The 23,351-nt window shown below is 40.2% G+C and overlaps 2 protein-coding genes across 2 annotated transcripts in view; one reads left to right on the top strand and one right to left on the bottom strand.

The window, feature by feature from the left end:
* The window catches only part of Ppm1k (protein phosphatase, Mg2+/Mn2+ dependent 1K), a 156,914-nt gene that overhangs the window by 44,642 nt on the left and 88,921 nt on the right, over nt 1–23,351 (top strand). The gene's annotated exons all lie outside the window — the stretch shown is intronic.
* The window catches only part of Herc6 (HECT and RLD domain containing E3 ubiquitin protein ligase family member 6), a 59,313-nt gene that overhangs the window by 25,036 nt on the left and 10,926 nt on the right, over nt 1–23,351 (bottom strand). The window contains exons 6-13 of the mRNA XM_005360886.3: nt 22,522–22,649; nt 18,366–18,502; nt 17,825–17,898; nt 13,948–14,066; nt 13,066–13,125; nt 10,018–10,111; nt 5,876–6,068; nt 2,309–2,472 (exon numbers count right to left, since the gene is read on the bottom strand). Coding sequence (XP_005360943.2) covers nt 2,309–2,472; nt 5,876–6,068; nt 10,018–10,111; nt 13,066–13,125; nt 13,948–14,066; nt 17,825–17,898; nt 18,366–18,502; nt 22,522–22,649 — 969 coding nt within the window. The remainder of the gene's footprint in view (nt 1–2,308; nt 2,473–5,875; nt 6,069–10,017; nt 10,112–13,065; nt 13,126–13,947; nt 14,067–17,824; nt 17,899–18,365; nt 18,503–22,521; nt 22,650–23,351) is intronic.

Raw genomic sequence — 23,351 nt, 5'->3', positions numbered from 1 at the left:
ATTTTTGACAAAGAAGCTAAAATTATACAATGGAAGAAAGAAAGCATCTTAACAAATGGTGCTGGCATAACTGGGTGTCAACCTGTAGAAGAATAAAAATAGATCCATATCTATCACCATGCACAAAACTCAAGTCCAAATGGATTAAAGACTTCAATATAAATCCGACCATACTGAACCTGATAGAAGAGAAAGTGAAAAGTAGCCTGCAATACATGAGCACAGGAGACCACTTCCTATGCATAACCCCAGTAGCACAGACAATAAGAACAATGAATAAATGGGACCTCCTGAAACCGAGAAGCTTCTGTAAAGCAAAGGACACAGTCATTAAGACAAAAAGGCAACCTACTGAATGGGAGAAGATCTTCACTAACTCCACATCCGACAAAGGTCTGACCTCCAAAATATATAAAGTACTGAAGAAACTAGACATTAAAATTATAAATAACCCAATTAAAAATGGAGTACTGAACTAAACAGAGAATTCTCAACTGAAGAATTTCAAATGGCCAAAAGATACTTAAGGACATTTTCAACTTCCTTAGCAATCAGGGAAATGCAAATCAAAATGACTTTGAGATACCATTTTACACCTGTCAGAATGGTTAAAATCAAAAACACCAAGGATAGCCTTTGCTGGAGAGGATGTGGAGTAAGGGGTACACTCATCCATTGCTGGTGGGAATGCAATCTTTTGCAACCACTTTGGAAATCAGTGTGGTGGTTTCTTAGAAATTTGGGATCAACCAACCTCAGGACCCAGTACTCTTTGGAATATACCCAAGAGATGCCCAACCATACTACAAAAGCATTTGTTCAACTATGTTCATAGCAGCATTATTTGTAATAACCAGAACCTGGAAACAACCTAGATACCCCTCAATGAAAGAATGAATAAAGAAAGTTTGGCACATTTACATGTTAGAGTACTACTCAGTGGGGAAAAATTAATGACATCTTGAATTTTGCATGCAAAGGGATGGAAATAGAAAATACTATCCTGAGTGAGATAACCCAGACCCAAAAATATGAATATGGTATGTACTCACTTATTAGTGGATTCTAGCCATAAACAAAGGACATTGAGCCTACAGTTCACTATCCTAGAGAAGCTAAGTAATAAAGTGAACCCAAAGAAAAACAGATATAGGTCCTCTTGGAAATTGGAAGCAAACAAGATCGCCAGGCAAAAGTTGGGAGCATGGAGGTGAGGGTGGGGTGAAGGAAAGGATAGAGAGGAAGAGAGAAGGGAGAAGGGGAGGGTTGGGGAGAACTTGGAGGAGTGGGATGGTTGAGATGTAGGAAGGACAGATATGGGAGCAGTGAGGAAGTTATCTGAATTAAGACAGGAATTGTGGGGTTGGCAAGAGGCTTGACTCTAGAGGGGTTCCCAGATGTCCACGGGGATGTCCCCAGCTAGGACCCTGGGCAGCGAAGGAAAGGGTCCATGAACTGGCATTGTCCCGTAATCAGACTGATGACTATCTTGAATATCACCACAGAATCTTTGTCCAGTGACAGATGGAGAGAGAGAGAGACAAAAACCCACAGTGGAACACTGGACTGAGCTCCCAAGGTCCAGGTGAAGTGCAGAAAGAGGGAGAATATGAGCAAGGAAGTCAGGACCACAAGGGGTTGGTCCACCCACTGAGACAGTGTGCCTGGTCTATCGGGAGCTCACCAAAGCCAGCTAGACCGGGACTGAACTAGCATGGTATCAAACTGGACCCTCTGAATGTGGCTGACAATTGGAGCAGACTGAGAAGCCAATGATAATGACACTTGGATTTATCTCTACTGCATGTACTGGCTTTTTGGGATACTATTCTATTGGATGCATACCTCTTTAAGCCTGGATGGATAGGGAAGGGCCTTGGACTTCCCACAGGACAGGGCACCCTGCCCTCTCTTAGGACTGGAGGGGGAGGGGCAGGTTGAGTGGGGGAGCAGGAGAGAAGTGGGAGGAGGGGAGGAAATGGAAATTTTGAATGGTATTATTTATAAAGCAATAAAAAATTATTAGAAAAAATATTTTTGAAGCATGGGCTGGAGAGATTGCTCAGCAGTTAAGCTGAGCTGCTCTTCCAGAGGTCCTGGGTTCGATTCCCAGCAACTACATTGTGACTCACAACCATCTGTAATGAGATCTGGTGCCCTCTTCTGACCTGCAGGCATATATGCAGGCAGAACACTCTATACATAATAAATCTTTAAAAAATATATAGTTTAAAGGTTTTTAACTGTCTGAGACCTACAGAATTATTATTTAATAAATTGGTGTAGGCATCCTCTAGAGGATCCTTACCTTATGCACACGTTTCATCACTTCTAAAAGAACTTTCAGACTATGTTGATCCTGCATCATTAAACTTGGATGCCTCAGCTGAGAGATGGCAATGATGATAGTGGTCTTTAGCATCTGGACCAGTGCACTCAGAGAAGAAACATCCAAAGATTTCCAGCATTTTTCTGAGGGTATGAAAATCAAATATGGTAAATACTTTCCTCCTCTCATCCCTAAACTCCCAAAGTTTCTTCTGGGTTATTTATAACATATCTACCATCATAACCATAAGAAAACTCCTCTATGGATATTATCATAGACACCACACTACTCAACAGATGTAGGGGAAAGCTTTATTCTGAAAAAAAAAATCATTAAAATTAAAGAACTCAAACTCAGGATTTGAAGAACTTTGTTAATGGCTCATACTTATGATTAGATTATTGACCATGGTTTTCTTTGTGTTTATTGATTTTATTTGATTTGCTATTTCTGAGATAGGGTATTGTTATGTAGCCCAGGCTGGACTTGAACTTCTGCCAGGCTTCTCACCTCATCATATGAGTATTAATTTCTTTACATTCAACCTAGCAATTTTGTCAAACAGCTGCAAAAATCTAAAGCTATTCAGATGAATATGCAATTAATATTATTCATATTATGCCTGATTTCAGATTTCATAAACAACTGTAGCATACAGCAGATAACTCACTTTTCACATTACTGAGATTAAACTGGATTTTGGTACTTTTAAATAGGAGTTCTCAGACAATAACTTTAGTAAATATTAAAATCCAAGTTCTCAGAAGGCATTGGCAGGAAGATGGCCATCCTGGGTTACAAGAGACTCCATCTCAAAAAACAGCAACCAAAAAGGTTAAAATAAATTACCAAGATAATGCAATTAAATGATATTACCGAGATGCATACCATGCAGATCATGGACTCAAGTACACAAGAGATTTAGTACACTGCATATTCCAAAAAAAAAACTTATGACTTAACAAGGGTGAAGGGGAAATTGAAAACTTGTCAGAAAGAAACAAAATCTAACATCCATAAATTATATGGGTTAAAGATTTAAACATGAAAATTATAATAGGAAAAGAAATTTTGACATTTTAGAAACATAGATGAACTCAAGAACTTGTTAAATAAGCCAGGAACCTGGAATGTTTTCCTGAGTGTACACTAAAAAAGTTGATCTCATAAAGGTAGAAGGAACAGTGACCATGGGAAGGAGGATAACTGACTGGTACAAGTGGGCTGTTGGAAAGACTTCCAACATCCCAACATCGTAAGGCAGTTAATAGTAATAATTAATTGTTTAAAAACAGCCAGGAGAGAGAAATTCAAATATTCCCAACATAAAGAAACAATAAATGTTTGAGATAATACATACGTCAGTTACTTTGATCTGATTTGTATACACTGTAAAAATATCATACTGGGGCTGAAGATGGCTCAGCAGTTAAGAGCACTAGCTACTCTTATGGATGACTGAGCTTGATTCTCAGCACCCACATGGCGACTCACAACCACCTGTTACTCCAGTTCTAGGGGATCCAACATTGTCTTCTGGCTTCCTTGGCCACAGACATGAATGTGGAGCACAGAGACACATGTAGACAAAGCACTCAAACACATTAAAAAAAATCGAAGATAAAAAATGTCATACTAGCCGGGCGATGGTGGCGCACGCCTTTAATCCCAGCACTCGGGAGGCAGAGGATCTCTGTGAGTTCGAGACCAGCCTGGTCTACAGAGCTAGTTCCAGGACAGGCTCCAAAGCCACAGAGAAACCCTGTCTCGAAAAAACCAAAAAAAAAAAAGTCATACTGTACTCCACAAATATGTATAATTACTATTAGGGAAGGGAGTGCAGAAAAATGCACAGATCAATAAAAGCAATAAAAATATCTTTAAAAATAAATAAAATGGTAGTACAAAGGATTGGAATACAGCTTAGTAGTAGGCTGTCTGCCTAGTATACACAAAGTGCCAGGTTTAGTCCCCAGCTCCATACATATATACATACATACATACATACATACATACATACATTCAAAAATTATGGTGGGAACCTGGAAACGTTTTTTTTTTTTTAAATTTAAGAGTGAGGCAGGCCTTTTGAAATGTAATTCCTAGATCTAGAAAGGAAAAGCACTTTTTGAGAGAAAATTTTCATATAACCCAGGTTTCACTGTTTAGCCAAGGCTGTCCTGAACTCCTTCCTGGTCCTCTTCCTCTACCTCCCAAATGCTGGAATTACAAAGGTTCACTCCCACACCCCAGAAAAATCTCTCAAAAAAATGCAAATGCTGGAGCTAGAGAGATGACTCCATGGTTAAGAGGCAACTGAACCCAGGTTCAGTTCCCAGCACCCACACGATGATTCACAACTGTTTGCAACTCCAGTTCCAGGGCATCCGATATTCTCTTCATGCCTCCACCAGCTCTGGTACATGTATGATGCACATAAATTCACTTAAAGTGTACGTATACAAATTTTATTTATATATATTACATATATAATTTATATTTATATTTATATTTATTTATATATTTAATTAAAAATACACTGCTCATTCAATCAATACAAATGCACATACCATTTAATTTTAATTCTGTAACTGTGCTTTGCATTTGCCTTTTCCTTGCATGTCTAAGTTTATGTCCATCCAAGAAATACACTTCCTCACTACTATAACAGCAGAAGAATAGAAGCACCGGATAGCACTGGCAATGTGAGAGTGATGGAAACTTTAAAAGTTGGTTTAACATAGCCCTTAAGCAACACCTGGTCTCTCTCTTGAGAGAGGGTTGTTATAAAAGAGCGCGTGCACACACATGTGCACATGCACCTGCACAGAGGACAGAGCAGGATGACCAGTGTCTTGATTAATCATTCTATGCCTTATTCCTTTGAGAGAGGTTCTTCTACTGCATCTGGAGCTAGTCTAGGAGCCCACAAGCTTCAGCTCTTCTCCTTTCTCTGTTCCTCACAGCTCTGGGGTTACAGGTACCTGCAACCATGCCAGCTTTTCCTGTGGGGGCTGAGGACTGAAATGTGTGCACTTACCCACTTAGCCATCTTCCCAAGGACCAAAACAAGGAGTTTTGATGTTCACCCACAGAACTTAGAGTCTGTAACCTTTTTCTAAGATGCTTCCGGGACCGTCTATAGTTCACGTATAAACTTTTGTATTTTTTAAGCATCAGACCTTCAACATTCACTTAAAATTATGAAAATACCATGATTTTGAATAAAATAAGTGATAAGTTTAACCTTGCTTCTTATCACTCAACATTAAATGTTTGAAGTTTTCAAAAAGTGAGCAAAAATCGTAAAGTCTGATTTACCATGATTAGACACTGTATGTTTAACAAACTCTAATGCTAAAGTCCTAGGTACATCGAAGAACAACACTTGCTCTGTGGTGAAAGTAGTGGTTTGTGGTTAATCTTCACAAAACTTCACATACCATGTACTCGAAAAGGTATTATGAAATGTACCCAATGTTTGCTACAATTTCTACTTCAAATGTGATTCTACTGATTATATTTGTAGAATGATATAAAACTTACTCAAGAATTCAAATGATTCTGTATTCATTTTACAAATAGCCTTTGCAAATTCAACTGTCAGGGTCTCCCAAAAGTTCCTAGGGTCCTGCATCATGGGACATTCCGGGAGCAAAAGAAAAACCAATAGAGCATCTTGATGTAAAGAATCGTATGGAAGATCTTTGATAATCTTATCCTGAAGACATGTGATTATCTGTGAACAAAACGGGGGCAAGGAACAAGGCTGGGGTTATACAAGACACATTATTGTGAACGAATACAAGTTATGACTGCAGGTTTTACTCAACTGTCTTCCAGTTAGGAAGTTCATTTAAGTCCTTCTGAAGCTTATCGATAAAACACCATCAACTCTTACACATTCCATGTACCTTTGAGGTAGAACTCATTTGAGCCCGCTGTCCATTTCATTTTAGAGTACTTGAAGGAAATAAAGTGAAATCACACGGAAATGGATATACACAGTAAATAGTTGGTTTGAAACTAATGCAAAGGCCCCCAGAAACAATTCTGTAAGCTAATCGCTGTGGCACACAGGTGGAGTCCATTACTCAGAAGGCTGAGGTGGGGGATCATGTGAGCTCACAAATTAAAACCAAGTTGAGTGAGGGCTTGCCTACTGTGTCTGAAACCCTGGCGTTGACTCATATAAACCAGATGTGGTTGTGCAACACTCAGAGATAGGAAAAAGGATCAAATGTTCAAGGCCATCCAAAGAGATGGAGGCCCATCTGTGATACGGCAACCTTGTCTCAGAAAGAGAAAAGAAGAAATGGGAAGAAAATGCTGTTACCCTCTCTCACACACATACATATACAAAACTCACTTTTGTCTTTATTTTTTTTCACAGTCTACATAGCTCTGAATTGATACTTATTTTCCTCAGGCATAGACTTTTAAGATACAACATATATAAAAAGTAACAGTAGGAATAATTGGAGGTTTGGTGGTGGTGGTTTGTATTTTTATTTTGGAAAACAAATTTTATTTGGAAAAGTAAGGAGTCTTTCTGTGTACTTCAGGGTGACCTGGAACTCTTGAGCCCTTGAGCGTCTTTGACTCAGCCTCTCAAGCACTAGGATTACAGGCATGGGCCACTAGGACTGTCTATATGGTTGTCTTTATATTTGTATGAACATTTATTGAGTATGGATCACATGCCAAGGGATCACATGTGAATTATTCTAATAATTGTGTGAAGTAGTTTTTGCTTTGTTTCTAACCTTTTTTCCTCTACAGATGAAGAAGAGGGGTCTCAATTAAAAGACAATAGAGAGAGAAAGCTACTCAATTTAAGATAGCTCAAATACCCATCTATCTGGCCCCACATTGTAGGCCCATATTTCTGTATGGTGTGGCAACCAGGCGATAAAGCCATAGGCCCCATCCGAGGGGGTCGCGTAGCTCTGCAGACAAGCTGTCTCTGCCTAACATATGACCAAACTCAGGAAAGCCAATGAAGGATTGTATAGTCTTAGGGTCTTAAGACATTGGAATGAAGCCAGAGTAAAGAAAAAAAATCATGAGAAAGTTCTCCTCCATCCCTCATTGGACTTTAGTGAGAGGATTAAATCTTCATTGGATTAGGTCCTTGAGGTTCAGAAGTTGTCTGTCAGAGCAGCTAGCATTAAAATTCTCCACCTAGTAGATCTTTGATTTGTTAACTATAGTGTATGTCTGTACATGACATAGAGCTAAATAAGATGATATATGCAGCATTGAAGTGTGAAATTCTCCATGTTATTTTATTACATTTAACCCTCTTATAGTTTGTTCTTTTCAAGTCTAACAGAATTCTTTAATTTTAAATAATTGAGTTTATTTTATCTTATTTGAAGACAGAATCTCATGTACTGCAGACTAGCCTCGAACTTGTCACAGGGCTGACAATGAGCTTAAATTCTTTGAATTTCCTGACTCTACTTCCAGACTGCTATAATTACAGATGTCTTTCGCCATGTCCTGTTTTTAAAGGGTTCTAGGGAGCAAATAAATAATAATTTCTGTGGATTGCTAGTAGGTGTTAAATAGAAAAACTCATCACAATGTCAATAACTCCAAGAAAAATAAATAGTAAAGTTAGACTTCTTTTTGTATATGACATCATGGAGTCTTGGATTTACTATTGTGCATGATAATTCACAACAATGTGCAGCATTATTTCCCAAGGGATTTTATTAAGAACCCCTTTCCATGAACTTCCCATGATGCAAACACTTCTCAGAAATATACGGAGAAGAGCACCTGGAGTTATCTCCCTACCGTCTAAATAAATTCTTGGCCCAAATGTACTGAATATCTACTATTTTTTATTTTGAAAATGAGAATATAGTATTTATTACATAACAACCAAAAGTTCCCCCATTCTCTTCCAAATGTAGAATGTACTTGGATCCCTTTAAATGGCATGGGGATTAGCCATATGTATATATGTATGTATGGTAATGAGAATTAAATTATGACTCATATAAGTAAGTGCACTATTACTGAAGATTACACTAGCACTAAAAATTACTTTAAACTGAGGTCAACTGAGATATAGCTATGGTAAAAAACAGTCATTTTGGAGCTCCTCCTACATCTGATTCAAGCAGGGACTCTTAGGAGCAAAGCTGTGATAAATCCCTTTGAGATAGCTTTATTACTAAGAAGGAAATCAAGCACTCAGACCACATACACCTGGATGAGGAGCTGTATAAGGAATATTAGAGGTGAACATTTTTTTCTATCTGTCTCTGTAGAAACCCATCTTTTCTGCCCATAGATGTCCTCTCTCTCTCATTTTCTTTACCCTAATAAGTTAGTACATAAGCCCTGTCCCTAGCTTTCGATGTAAATGAATACAGCCTGTCTTCCTTTTAACAGATTGTCTGTGTCTCCCAAAAGTTCATATGTTGAAATCTTACCCTTCAATACAGTAAAGAATTAAGACAAAAATTTTTGTTGATGATTAGTTCATAAAAATAGAGTCCTCATCAACGGGATTAGTGGCCCTATAAGTAAAACCCCTATCCCTTTCTCTTTACTACATGAAAATACAATAAGGACATAGTCTTCTATCAATTTCCCCCTTATCAGATACTGGTGATGGTGGCATCTTAATCTTAGAGCTTCCAAATATCCCAGCTCCAAACCTCTAAGAAGTCAGTTTCCTTTGTTTGTAAGACACCCACACTATACTATGTTGTGGCAATCCCAAAGTGCCAAGACATCCTGATAGCTGTCTATTGCTAATTTGCAGCTTCCTGTAATCACAACCTAAACTTGTAGTTTCCTTTCTACACAGTCCAGAACCACAGACTTTAAAAATAAACTTAAAATCATAGGTAAAGAAAACATTACCCAAAGAAAGGATAGGATGAATAAGTAGCAGAGGTGGTGTAGGAGGTCTATTTGTGTTGCTTTCATTGGTTGAATAAAGAAACTGCCTTGGCCTTTTGATAGGGCAGAACTTAGATAGGCTGAGAAGACAGAACTAAATGCTGGGAAGAAGGGCAGTGTGGCAGATGCCATGAAGCTCCTGCCTGAGACTGACACTGGTTAGAATCTTTCCCAGTAAGTCACAACCTCATGGTGATACACAAATTGGTGGAAATGGGTTAGATCAGGAGGTGAGAGTTGGCCAAAAAGAGGCTAGATATAATGGGCCAGGCAGTGTTTAAATGAATACAGTTTCTGTGTGATTATTTCGGGGCTAAGCTAGCGGGATGGCTGGGACCAAAAGTGGGCCCCCTCTCCTACTACACAGAGGTTCACCAGAAATATGCCCAAGATTCATCTCAAAATAGACATTGGTCTTTTAAAACCACTCTCCAGATGATCTCCTGCTTCCTAAACCACAGTTCTTTTTGTGTGCATTGATAGATAGATGCTTTGTGTCCCACTATTGCTTTCCTCATACTGAAAACAAAAAGGCTACATCTGTTGTGCATTTAGTGGTTTAAAAAGAAATAAATGCCACCACCTATTACAATGTCTGGATTATAGTACCTTCATAAAGGAGACTAGCCCCCTGTTTCGTCTCATTCACAGGTCCTGGCCACCTATCTCCCACCAAAACTAAGCTGCTATTATATTATTCCTATAAAAAAAAAGTGTGATTATGCTGTATCTTAAGTAAGTCAAAAATAAATAGTGGCAGTTACCAAGTAAGAAATCCATGGCACTTCTGCTAACTTCTTGAAGACATCCCTTGCCAGTTTTAAGTCCACATCAATAAAATTCTTCTCTCCAGGATCTCTATAATTACAACAAATGTTAAAAACACATAAACAGATGAAAAAAAAGAACAGCATGATATTATTTTGTTTTTATCTTACCATGCACAAAATATTTATTTAAAGCTTTCCTCTTTTCAAAATGACAGACTAGAGTGACATGGAAATTGTTCAATGTGCTCTTGTTAAAAAAGGAGAAAACAACAGCTTGTTATCTCTATGTCAGTAGCATCAAGTATGGGCTGCAATTTTAGCAGGATTTTGTTTTATGTCATTTTACTATATTCTACTTTAAGGTACTAGGATTGAGCCCAGGGCTCAATCTCAGACATAAGGCCTTACACCTAGTATAACATATACACAAAGTTACAACTTGATCCCCAGCAAGATGTTGTATACTAAATCCAAGAAGCCATCAACCCAGACTGAATTGCCTCCTCTCCACGTATGGTTACATCTATTTGTTTGTTTCCTTACTTATTTGCATATTTATCTATTACTGTTTGAAACAAAGTCTCACTCTGACCAGGCTGGTCTTAAACTTGGGATCGTCTCACCTCAGGTTCTAAGTGCTAGGATTACAGATGTGCACTGTTATGTCTAGCTGCCATTTCGACTTAAGCTTTATATTTCCATGGTTACATTAGAGGTGGAGTGATGCAATAATAGTGGTTTTATTGTGCCTTGTCAGCACAGAGGTTTGATAGTTCATTTTAGAAACTTTGTGAAAGATGCATTAACTCATTAATGGAAAACATTAACACACAGCTTGTGCATTGGGAGTCTCTGAATCTCCTACCTCAAAGCCCTGCCCTTGCTATTTCCACCAGCACAGGATTCTTACTCAAGTCTTCTCAAGCCCACCCCTTTCTGCACTGAAGTAATGCCCAAATCCTGTCTAGTTAGCAGCTTGATTTGGTCACGTTTCATGACCAGTATTGAGCAAGTCTAGCAGCTTAAAAAAAAATAATAAAATAGTTTGTGCTTGCTGAGTTAAATATCACTATTGATATTAGAATTAGAATACTTATACAAGCTCTAACTGTAAATTTCTCTCCAAAATTCTTTCTCCTTTGCAATCTTTGCCTAGAAGTTTAAAATTCCCAGAAATACAGGAGCCAGTTACAGGACAGCTTGTGCTGTTACACCGAGAAACCCTGTCTCAAAAAATAAAAAAATAAAAAATTAGAAAAAGCAATGTGAAAGTCCTTATCCAAACCAACTAAAGAAAAAAAAACATAATTAATAAAATTCCCAGAAAGTGGTCACGGATATGTTTCTTCTTTTTAAAAAAAAAAATGGTATTGTAGAAGAAGAAGAGGACACTTCTGCCTTGCTCTTGGCCCTGAGAACTCTTTGGGTAGGTCTAAAACATCAGTTAGTACAAGGAAGATTATCAAAAGAAACACATATAAGTTTTATTAAAATTACATGTACATAGGGACAAGATAAGTCTGAAGAAATGACAAAAGCATGGTGCTCTATACTTTTAAACCAAAAGATATGTTTTTGAAGGAATGATAAGACGAATGGGTGGGTAGACTCAGGCAGTAACTCTTAAGGATATGAGTAGGAGGAGTGTGCATGTGTGAGTGTGTGTGCGTGTGTGTGCATGTGAGTGTGCACGCACAGCGCATAGCCATGAAGGTTACTCCAGTGAGTACCATACGTGCTCCTCACAACTCCCCTCACCATTCAACTTTCTTACTTTGATATAGGGTGACACCTTTCCCTTGGCCCTAAAATTTTGATTGCTTGCTGCATGTAGTAAGAAATAGGCCAGAGAATCTGTTCAGTAGTTATCATGCTGTTGTGGGGTATTTGTACACAGGTAGATTTCTGTGATTGCTATAATAAAAAGCTGACCAGCCAATAGCTAGGTAGGAGATACAGGCAGGTCTTCCAGAAGAAAGAGGAAGTAGGAGGAAGAATTTAGGTGCATGAGAGAGATGCCAGAGGACACAGAGGGGAAACAGGAGGCGCAAGATGGAAGAGGGGTGAAAAGCCACGGGGTAAAACGTAGATTAATATAATGGGTTAGTTTAAGTTCTAAGAGCTAATGGGACAAGACTAAGCTCTAGGTCAAACTTTCATAATCAATAAACCTCCACGCTGTCTTCTGTGAGCTGGCAGCCCAAAGAAAAATCTGTTACATCATGCCTTAGGTAATTTCAGCAGGAAATAATCAATATATGAATTTGGCATATTTTGAGTTTGTATGATCTTAACTCCTGAACTATTTGCATGGAAGATTTGCCTTCATGCAATGGGGGAGTCTGAGGTTAGCATAAAGAGAGGGGACATCATGTGCCAAAGAGTCTTTCCCTTCCAAACTAGAAGGGACAAATGGGAAAGAGATGGCAGAGTGAGTGTAGGATGGCAGCTATTCATTACAACTACCCTTAAATAATTATTCATGCTATTAGGTAATGTCAGCACTTGGGAGGTGGGGGCCGGGGGATCAGATATTCAGGATTCTCCTCCCCTACACACAAGATCAAGATTAGCTGGACTACATGAGTACTACATGGACTACTAAGTCTGTCCTAAAATTCCAAAACAAATTGACTAACTAACCAACTCTCAGAATCAGACCTACTATTAAACCAAATGAGAGAGAAATTAAATTTTTGCGATATGTGAAAAACAAAACGAACAAGGTCTCATTCCTTTATTGATCCGACTCAGCAGGAACTGTAAAATGAACTTCTAGTTTGTAAACAGTAAAGAAATATCAGGCAGAGCTGATTATCTGTAGTTATAATAGCCTGAATAAAACACCATCCCCTCCAACAAGACAAAAGAGTAAAACCATGGAGGAGTTAGTTTATAAAATGAAAGAACCCTTTGTCAACCAGAGAATTCTCTATGTTGGACACTGTGTGCTGACAAAATTCACACTCAACCTGGCACTAAAATTTTCATTTTAAATACCCCCAGTATTTTAAATTAAGGTGATTCCCATTGAAGTTTTACCTTTTCTTCAAAAAGCTTGCAGTCAAACAAGCAGAAGATGAAAATATAGTGCTGATTTCTCTGTAAATACAATTTAAAAAAAGGCAAAGTCATAACTGGACAGAGTGTGCAATTTTCTGAAATTGTGAGGTAACATTATCATATACCTGGTTCTCATCCTGTGGATCATGACCATTGGAATTATTCAGATATTTCCACTATGATTCATAACAATATCAAAATTACAATTATGCTGTTGCAAAGAAAATAATTTTATGGTTGTGAGTCACTACATTAAGAGGAACTGTATTAAGGGGTTGCAGCATTAGGAAGGCAGAGAACGATTGTCATATACACATGTGCTGTGTGGTACTTATAGCCAGCCTAGGATTCATGTGGCCTAGGCACTACAGGCTAGATACTCTTAAAGCCTCCTTTATGTTATGTCTGAATAAAAATAGAGCTCCACATTCATTATTAATATCCAGTTATGAATATATTACTCATGGTGATTTCTACCTAGTCTCACTAAAATGCTTCATAGTTGATTTTCTAGGCATTTGAATAAAATCCACCATGCTGAAGGCCTAAATTATGAAATGCTAATGAGTCAGCTATGAAAATCTGCAAACAATGCAGCTTATTGTTAAGAGTCATTCCTACATCTGCCTTCCTTAGAAAGGCATGTGGGGTATATATTCTCTCTGTAGTTCTGGTATACTAAATAAAAGACTAATTGCCATGCACATCAATGGCTGATTCAAGCAAGATGTAGTAAAAGAGAATCACACCCAAAATAAAAATCCTGCCACGACAAAGCCAAACCTTCTTTCTTACAGCTAGGACAACATGATCAACATTTGAGAAGCATGGGAGGGGCTATAGGTCATCAAGCTGGGTCACCTTTTGGCTTCTTCACGCTCTTTATTTCTTCTTGCTGCTATCCACTTCTCTACCAGTGACTGGTTGATTCGATTAATTTCTGGCAGAATTTTCATGGAAACACTTGTAGACCTAGGATCCTTCAAGGAAGAAGATAAAGGCAAAAATGACCAGGAAAACGCCACATGTATTGAGTAACAATCAATAAAGCACCTGGCACACACAAGTCCTGCCTCCTTGGGCAGATGTTTGGTCACTTGCACTTTGACGTCAGGATGGTCTGAACATTTGGCTTCCTAGCTTGGGCCATTTCACTTGATCTGCATTTTAAAAAGTGTAATAACACAAGAAACATTGAAAACAGAGACTGAAATGGGTGCTTATAGATCAAAATTTATCTTACCATTATTCACATGGCCACAAGATGAAAATAACACATGCCAATCAGTAGGTGAATGCAATTTCAATATGATAAATATATAATATGCAATAAAAATTATTTAGCATTGAAAAAATGATTTACTAATATAAGACGGATATATCCTAAAATGTGCTAAGTTCAAATAAATCAAATCAAAACAGAAGGCATTATGTGATTCCACATGTAAAAAGGATGTGTATATACCAACTTTGCAGAAAAAGCAGAAATTGCCTAGGACTGAGCAGGTGGGGAGTGAGGAATTATTATTTAATAGATATCAGGTGTCTGTTTGGGGTGATTAAAAGGTTTGAGAGGTAGTGACAATAGTTGATGGCATTATGGACGCAATGAATGCCACAGAATTCTGTAGGCAATGTGTTTTAAATGGTAACCAGTACCACATATACACATCTTATATGTAATTTCAGATAGGGCCTCACTGTACAGCCCAGACTAGCCTGAAACTTGAAATCCTCCTATTCAGCCTCCCAAACACTTGGTGTGTTTTATATATTTTTAAAAGAATAAAAATTAAAGTGGTTGGACACAGGAGCACATGCCTATCATCTCTGCACCCGGGAGGCTGCTGTAAGAGGATCCTAGTGCCAGCTCAGACTAGATACATCGTGGGAGCTTGTACGAAAAGATGAGGAGCGGGGAGCCGCATTAGTGTTCTGCTGTAAAGTATATCTCCGGCTCTACTGAACTGGTCAGGAATGGCAACATTCTATATCATTTTGCTTTTCAAGAATCAAATAAAATCCTCTTGAACAATATGTGCTTCAAGTCCTCCTCCCCGTACTGGTGATGGGGTCTGAGCCAGGACCTTGTTCACATAAGCGGAGGTGCCACTGAGCCACACCTCCACACCCTACCTGTGCTCCTTGATCCAAATCCTGGTGACTTTGTAGCTTATCAAAAGCAAGATTTATTTTCTCTCACATCCAAGGATGTCAGGACGATGTGGCACCCCCTACTGGCACTTATGTGTCATTTATTTTCTTCAAAGTCCTTAGCTTCTCTGTATACATGACATGGGACTGTGCCCTCTGCCCCTTCTTTCTTGGAAACTTCATCGGTCCGTGTCGCTTGTGTGCGAGCCACTGCTCCTCTCATCATGCTTCCTGTCCTCACTCTCGACAGCTTCAAAGTTGATGAATATGCCATCTATCTATATTTAATACTTACTGTTCCTAGCCCTTATCCACTGGATACCAGCAGCAGTCATCGTCAGGGTACCAACCTAAAATGTCTGCAGAGTCCTCCAAATGATTGTTAGGATGCTTAATCGCACTTACTTGAAAGGCCCCACTTTACTTCCAGAGCATCAGTTGGACTATCATTAAGAATTGTTCCATTTTGAGCACTGGACTGAGCTCTCAAGGTCCCAATGAGGAGCAGAAGGAGGGAGAACATGAGCAAAGAAGTCGGGACCACGAGGGGTGCACCCACCCATTGAGACAGTGGAGCTGATCTATTGGGAGCTCACCAAGGCCAGCTGGACTGTGACTGAAAAAGCATGGGATAAAACCGGACTCTCTGAACATGGCGAGCAATGAGGGCTGATGAGAAGCCAAGGACAATGCCAAAGGGTTTTGATCCTACTTCATGTGCTGGCTTTGTGGGAGCCTAGCCAGTTTGGATGTTCACCTTCCTAGACATGGACGGAGGGGGGAGGACCTAAGACTTACCACAGGGCAGGGCACCCTGACTGCTCTTTGGTCTGGAGAGGGAGGGGGAGAGGAGTGGGGGGAGGGGAAGAGGGGTGGGAGGAGGGGGAGGGAAGTGGGAGGCTGGGAGGAGGCGGGAACTTGTTTTTTTTTTCTTCCTTTTCTCAATAAAAAAAAAAAGAATTGCTCCATTTTAAGCAACCATTTGCAGCAGTCTTTCTGCCCATCACAAAACATTTTCTTGATTCATTTCTTTAAGATGAAGCCCCGAGTCCAGCATTTTCCATGCCCTCTGTGATCATCATCGTGCATTTCAGCTCGCTTAGCTCCCAGACTTCGCTACACTAACCCCAGCTCCTTTATGTCTCCCTTATCATACTGCGAAATTACAGATGTTCAAGTCTGGATTACTCCAAAGTCAATTTCCAAAAGGCGAATGCCACTAAAGACAGCTTCACAGCGTGCTGACCAACCACAACCACTGGTGCATACTCCTTCGCCTTTTCTCACATAGCCTGCTTCTCCCATGCTCACATCCACCTTGGTCATCACCAACAAACCCCCATTCACAGGCACAGTGGACTGTATCTCAGCTCTGTGCTTATCATTGTTGTTGTCAACTTGACACAAAGCTTAGGGATTCTCAACTGAATTGACTCTATCAGATTGCCTGTAGGTTTTTTTTTTAAATCTCTAGACCATTTCCTTGATTAACAATTGATATGAGTAGTTCCATCCCCAAACAGGTAAGCCTAGGGTGTATAAAAATGGTAGTGGAACAAGCCAGTAAGCAGTGTTCCTCCATGGTCTCTACTTCAGTTCCTGTTTCAAGTTCCTGCCATCATTTCTTCCCCTGACTTCCCTTCTTGGACTGTAAGCTGTAAGCCAATTCAACCCTTTAATTTCCTATTTGCTTTTGGTCACAGGGTTTATCCCAGTGACAGAAAAACAAACTGATTCTGCACTGGACTTGGTTTTCTTCCTACTGGGACATTCTTCTGCCACTCCTTCAGAGAATCGTGAGGAACCCTCCCATGATCTTCTAATTTATCTTTCTGTCAAAACATCTCAGTTGTCACCAGACTTCCTCTCCTCCTTTTGTTCTGACCACACCCCAGGCAGATTTCTTGCTCTCTGTTAAAACAATACAATCTTCCTTTTTTCCTCTTCCCTTCCCTGCCCTCCTTCCTCTTCCCTCCCTCCTCTTCCCTCCCTCCTCTTCCCTTCCCTTCTGTGACCCTCTGACTTGACTGTTGTGCACCATAGTTTCCCTGGATAAACCACTTCCTAGACCCCGTGCCAGGAACTTTGCTTTCATGTCTCCTTTCCTCCTCCTCTGCATTCTAAACACCCACAGCCTGATTTTGTGCTTCGTTCTCCCCTCTGTTCCAGGCATCTCCCCTGCCCTATCGTTCCTCTCTTCTTTTGTCCTAAATCTTACCCCCACTGCCTCCATCCATTGCCTACCATCCCTACTTTGGGGTCAAATCCAGGTCTTTTGCGTGCTAGACGCGTATTCTCCCATGGAGCTACATCCCCAGCCCTCTGTTCATTATTTGAGTCAAAGTCTTGTTAAGTTGCCCACTCTTCTAACATTCAAAACCATTCTATGTGAGAAATCTGAAAGCATAAAAAAATCTACCGTCTCAAACCCTAGCCTGAAATTAAGGGAAAGGTGTGCATAGCTCAGGGGAGAGAGTTTGCCTAATATATAAAAAGCTCTGGGTTTGGCTTCCCAGCACCAGAAAAAGAAATAACTTCTGAAATCTAGAGGAAAAAAAAAAGTTTAAAAAGAAATAACACCTACTGATACCTGATGAGTTGTAGCAAAGTTGGCATATGCTCCAGCAAAAATGTCTTTGACTTGAATATTCACGAGGTCTAAAAAGGTAAAAAATAAAAATGTTCAGAGTTTTACCTGGAAAAAAATTAATCTATACATAACTAAGTCAAATTATTCATTTGTCAGAAATTTATACTCTCCTAATTTTTTATTACAAATAGCATAAAAATTTAATTTTGACCAAATCAAATGTTACTTACTCACTCAATAAACATTTTTGTTTCTAGGCATTTTCACAATGAGTTGGGGTTAACATGCTTGGGCATTTGCTTAAACATATCAAAGGATGTTGTTAAGATTTTTAAGTAGCCAACTTGACGACTTCTTTTGTATTGGTTAAGTCTTTAGAAATGATCACCCATTACTCCGGGGGGGGGGGGCGGAAGTGGCAGTTTTAAATTAAAGAACTAAGAACCATAAGCATAGTTAAGTGGGATCTTGTGGAAGAAGGCTGAACGGCATGTCTTCTTTAGTTAACCAGCCGTGCTGGTGGGAGCACTCGTACCTTTTGCGGAGAGCAGGCGGGTGACACCAGGGTTCTCTGCTTGGGCCTCCTGGTGGGTTGGGTTGCTTGGGAGACTTGGTCCACGGCCCACAGACACCACCTGACGAGTGGTGTAGACATATGCAAGGGTGTGATAGCTGCAACATAAAGTACAAATACAATGATATGATATTCCAGAGAGCCAGACACTCCTGAGTTCAAGGAAAAACAAAACGATAGATTTACCTTCCCCACGCAGCCAGCTGTCTCATTACAGCGCTAGTGTTGCAACAGACTAGGTGACGTCACTGCAGGGGCCATTAACTTACTAGTAGTATTAGCGATGGGGATTTATTATAGTTCCTATCACATGGCTTTTTGTTTTTATTCGAAATCGAGTCTCATGTAGACCAGGCTTTGCTACTATCTCTCCATGGCACACAGGATAATCTTCACATTCTGATCCTTCTGCCTTTATCTCCCTAGTGCTGGGCTTACAGGCATAGCTCACCACCTCCACACCTGGTACCACTGCCACGTCTAGTACGTGTGGTTGTGGGGAATCTACTCCAGGGCTCGGTAAGTGCTAATAAAGGGGTTAAATTCTTCCACTCTCACAACTGAATTCAGGTTTCAAATGTCTGAGAGCTGCAAGGGACCATTTATCCACAGCATCCTTGCATTCAGAGATGAGGGAAAGAGCACAGACAAGTCCTTACTCAGTGCCACAATATCTCAAGGACAAATCCAGCAGCCCCCTTCTGAGTCAGGTCTGGACTTGCCCAAGCTTGTGCAAGTATGTCCAAAAATGGTAAACCTAAACCTCAGCCAATTAAAAGTATACTAGAGTAACTGCTGCTTGCTTAACCAATTATGTACGAGATGACTACTGTCCCTGAAACTCCCCTAACTGCATAAGAGGACCTGCGTGCCTTTCTTCATGGTTGCCATTCTGTACAAGAGGCCTATCCTACATACACTGGCTGTTTCTGCAGAACAAACACACTCTCTGCTCTTGCATACTATTTGAGTCTGGGGTCTTCCTTCACCATTTTCTTGGACCCTTACTCTACCGGCAAAGACTCTACCAGCTTAGCTACATATCATGTATTTAAGTACTTATTCTTAATTTTTAAAATTTAGCATGTAAACTGGGTGGTGATGGTGCACACCTTTAATCCCAGCACTTGGGAGGCAAAGGCAGGCAGATCCCTATGAGTTCAAAGCCAGCCTGGTCTACAAGAGCTAGTTCCAGGACAGACTTCAAAGCTACAGAGAAAGCCTGTCTCGAGACCCACGTTGGAGCACTGGACTGAGTTCCCAAGGTCCAAGTGAGAAGCGGAGGGACAGAAAACATGAGCAAGAAAGTTGGGACCGCGAGGGGTGCATCCACCCACTGAGACGGTGGGACTGATCTGGTGGGAGCTCGCCAGGGCCAGCTGGACTGGAATTGATGGAGCATGTGATCAAGCTGGACTCTCTGAATGTGGCTGACAATGAGGGCCGACTGAGAAGCCAAGGACGATGGCACTGGGTTTTGATTCTACTGCATGGACTGGCCTTGTGGGAGACTAGTCTGTTTGGATGCTCGCCATCCTGGACCTGGATAAATGGGGGAGGACCTTGGACTTCCCACAGGGCAGGAAACCCTGTCTGCTCTTGGGACTGAAGAGGGAGGGGGAGAGGGGAGGGGGAAGGAACAGAGGAGGTGCAAACCTTTGATAAATAAATAAAAATAAATAAATAAAATTTAAAAAAGAAAGCCTGTCTCAACAAACAAACAAAAAAACACAGCACGTAAAATATTAGGCTACATCATGATGCTCTCAGATGTTTTCTTTTGTTGCTTCTCTTTGCCAGGTGTGCTCACATCTCTCTGTGCCCCTCCTCTGTTGCCCTCCCACCCCTATAGCATCCTTTCTGACCTCATGTCACAAGCACTCCATTGCTCTCCTTTCACAATATGTCTTTTCTCCCTTTTTTTGGTCCCCTTTATAGTTTCATGACATATCACGCTTTCACCCACATGTATGCATACAGACAAACAGTAAAAGCTAAGATTTTCCTGAGAGAGCACATGTGCTTGTCTGTGTCTGAGTCACCCCCCTTAATATAGTAATTTCCAGATCTATTCACTTTCCTAAACATTTCGCACTCCGTTTTTCCTGATAGCTGAAGAAAATTCTGTTGTATATTTGTATCACATTTCCGTTACCAATCATCTATCAAGGGATGTCTAGGCTGATACAATTTCCTTGCTTTTGTAAATAGTATGTAAGTATTCATGGGAAGATATGGATTCCTCTGGGTGTGTGCTCAAGAGTACCACAGCTGGGTCCAATGGTAGTTCTGCTTTTTACGTGTTTGAGGAATCTCCATGCTGATTTCCATGGTGACTGCACCAGTTTTAACTCCCACCAGCACTAGATTATTCTTTTCCATCCTCACCAAGATTCCTTGTGCTTTTGTCCTTGGTAACAGCCATTCTGACACAGGTGAGGTGGAATCTCAAAGGCTAAAGATGGTACACACATGTTTACAGATCATTTGTGCTGCCTACGGAGAGAACCATGTGCTCATTCCATGGCCCGTTTCTTAGCAGTTTGGGTTTTTTTTTTCCCCTATGTTCTAAATCCTAGCCCTTTGTCTGAAGCAGCTGGCAAGAATTTTTTTTCATTCTGTTGGCTGTCTTTTCACTCTGCCGGTAGACTCCTTGCTTCCCAATGCCATGCAATTCAACTTGTTAATTCTTGGAGCTGCTTCTGTTCTATTGAGTCCTGCTCAGAGAGCTCTACCATGCCTGAGTCGTGAAGGATTTTCCTCCTGTCTCCCTCTAGCACTTCCAGGGGTTCAGGTTTCAAATCAAGGTCTGTAATCCACTGGAGTTAACGTTTTTCTGTCTCCTGTATCTGTGCATGGCTGGTGTGCAAGCATGTAGGTATGCATGCCCACGTGAGAGTGGGCAAATGTACGTGTGTGTTTGTGGGAGCTGTAGGCTGATGTCAGGAATCTCCCTCCATCGCATTTATTCCTTATTCATTAAGATGGGGATCTATTATGAGGCCAGGCAAAGACCTCTGAGATGACTAGTCTCTAGGGGGTTCCTTGTCTTCGCTTGCCAGGGCTGGAATGACAGGTGGACCGCCATACCCGCCCCTGGCCTTTACGTGGGTTCTGGGGATACGATCTCTGTCCTCACGCTGGTGCAGAGAGCACTTCAGTCCCTGGGCTACTTTCCAGACTAACTTTGAATTAACTTTTGGGCAGGGTGAGAGGAATAAATCTAATTTCATTTTTATTCAGGTGGATAGTCACTTTTACTGGAGCCATTTTTTTCAATACACTGTTGTTGTTTTTTCCCAGTAAAGAGGTAGGTAGCTGTATCTGTGTAACTTTATCTCTAAGTCCCCTATTCTATTCCATGTGTTCTAAATTCAAGCATGTTTTAATGTACTGGGATAGATACAGAAATACTCAAATTGTCCTCATAATTAGGCTATCTAAAACCGTGAATATCTTCAAATAGTCACCATGTTCTGCATGCATAAGATTAATTTGTTTTATCAACTTAAGCAGGCAAACACTACCACCTTTGCTATTTAACTATCTCCTATCCTCTCCTCATAGTAAGGTGGCCTATATATACTAAACTTCTAATGCTTATTTGTTACAAAATTATTAGCATAAATGGAAATTTTAAATTAAAATATATTTAAAAGAAGCAATTAAAAAAAATGCCGGTTGGCAGTGGCACACACCTTTAATCCTAGCACTCAGAAGGCAGAGGCAGGTGAATCTTTGCGAGTTTAAAGCCAGCTTGATCTACAGAGCGAGTTCCAGGACAGGCTTCAAAAGCTACAGAGAAACCTTGTCTTGAAAAACATAAATAAATAGATAAAAGTGAAGCCACATGTTTTGGGTTTCTTTCTTCCATCCTTCCTTCCTTCCTCCCTCTCTTGCTTTCTTTTTTCTCTCTTTTTTGATATTTTGAGACAGTGTTTCTGTGTGTAACAGCCTTAGCTGTCCTGGAGCTGACTCTGTAATCAAGCTGTCCTTGAACCCAGTGTCTCCCGAGTGCTGGGATTAAAGGTGTGTGCCAACGTTGTCCAGCTTGTTTTTGTTTTCTAAGTAATAAGCTTAATACTTTCTATTAAAACACTTTTAAAAAGCTTAATACCTTCCACACTCTATCATCGAAACAGGGCCACCAAGTCCTTCCACGAGTTGTGGGCCTCTTCTCTCACTTTGGGGACTGTGCTGAAGCTGCCCAGAGCTATTGTCTCCAAATGTAAACACTTTCCCATCCTGTTTAAAAATAAGGAATCAGATTAATTTCATGTTTTAAAATATAACTATCACAAGATGAAAGCAATATGTGAAATTGATTTGTATATTTTATAAGTTGATTTATAAACTTCTATAAATTTATTCCAAAATTATCTATATTCATTTAAAAATTTCCAGAAACTTATTCCAAAATTATCCATCTTATTATTCCAAAAGTTATTTAAAAATTTATCTATGAAATTTCCTTTAAAATTATGCACAAAACGTTAAAAATATATTACACATTTAAAATTGCTAAGAGAGAAGCTAGAAAGATGGCTTAGCACTTAGGAACATGTACTGCGGAGAACAGAGATTGATTCCTAGCCCCGTGTCAGACAGCTCACCACCTCCTGGAACTCTAGCTCCAGAGAATCTGAATCCTCTTGTCCTTTCACTCATTTACACACACACACAGACACACACAGACACACACAGACACACACAGACACACACACAGACACACACACACACACACACACAGACACACACAGACACACACAGACACACACAGACACACACACAGACACACACACAGACACACACACAGACACACACAGACACACACAGACACACACAGACACACACACAGACACACACAGACACAGACATAGACACACAGACACACACACAGACACACACACAGACACACACAGACACACACACAGACACACACAGACA

This window comes from Microtus ochrogaster, linkage group LG3 (assembly GCF_000317375.1).
Source record: "Microtus ochrogaster isolate Prairie Vole_2 linkage group LG3, MicOch1.0, whole genome shotgun sequence".
Classification (NCBI taxonomy): domain Eukaryota; kingdom Metazoa; phylum Chordata; class Mammalia; order Rodentia; family Cricetidae; genus Microtus; species Microtus ochrogaster.
The sequence above is the reverse complement of the archived record's forward strand: the minus strand, read 5'-3'. Positions and strand labels throughout refer to the sequence as shown.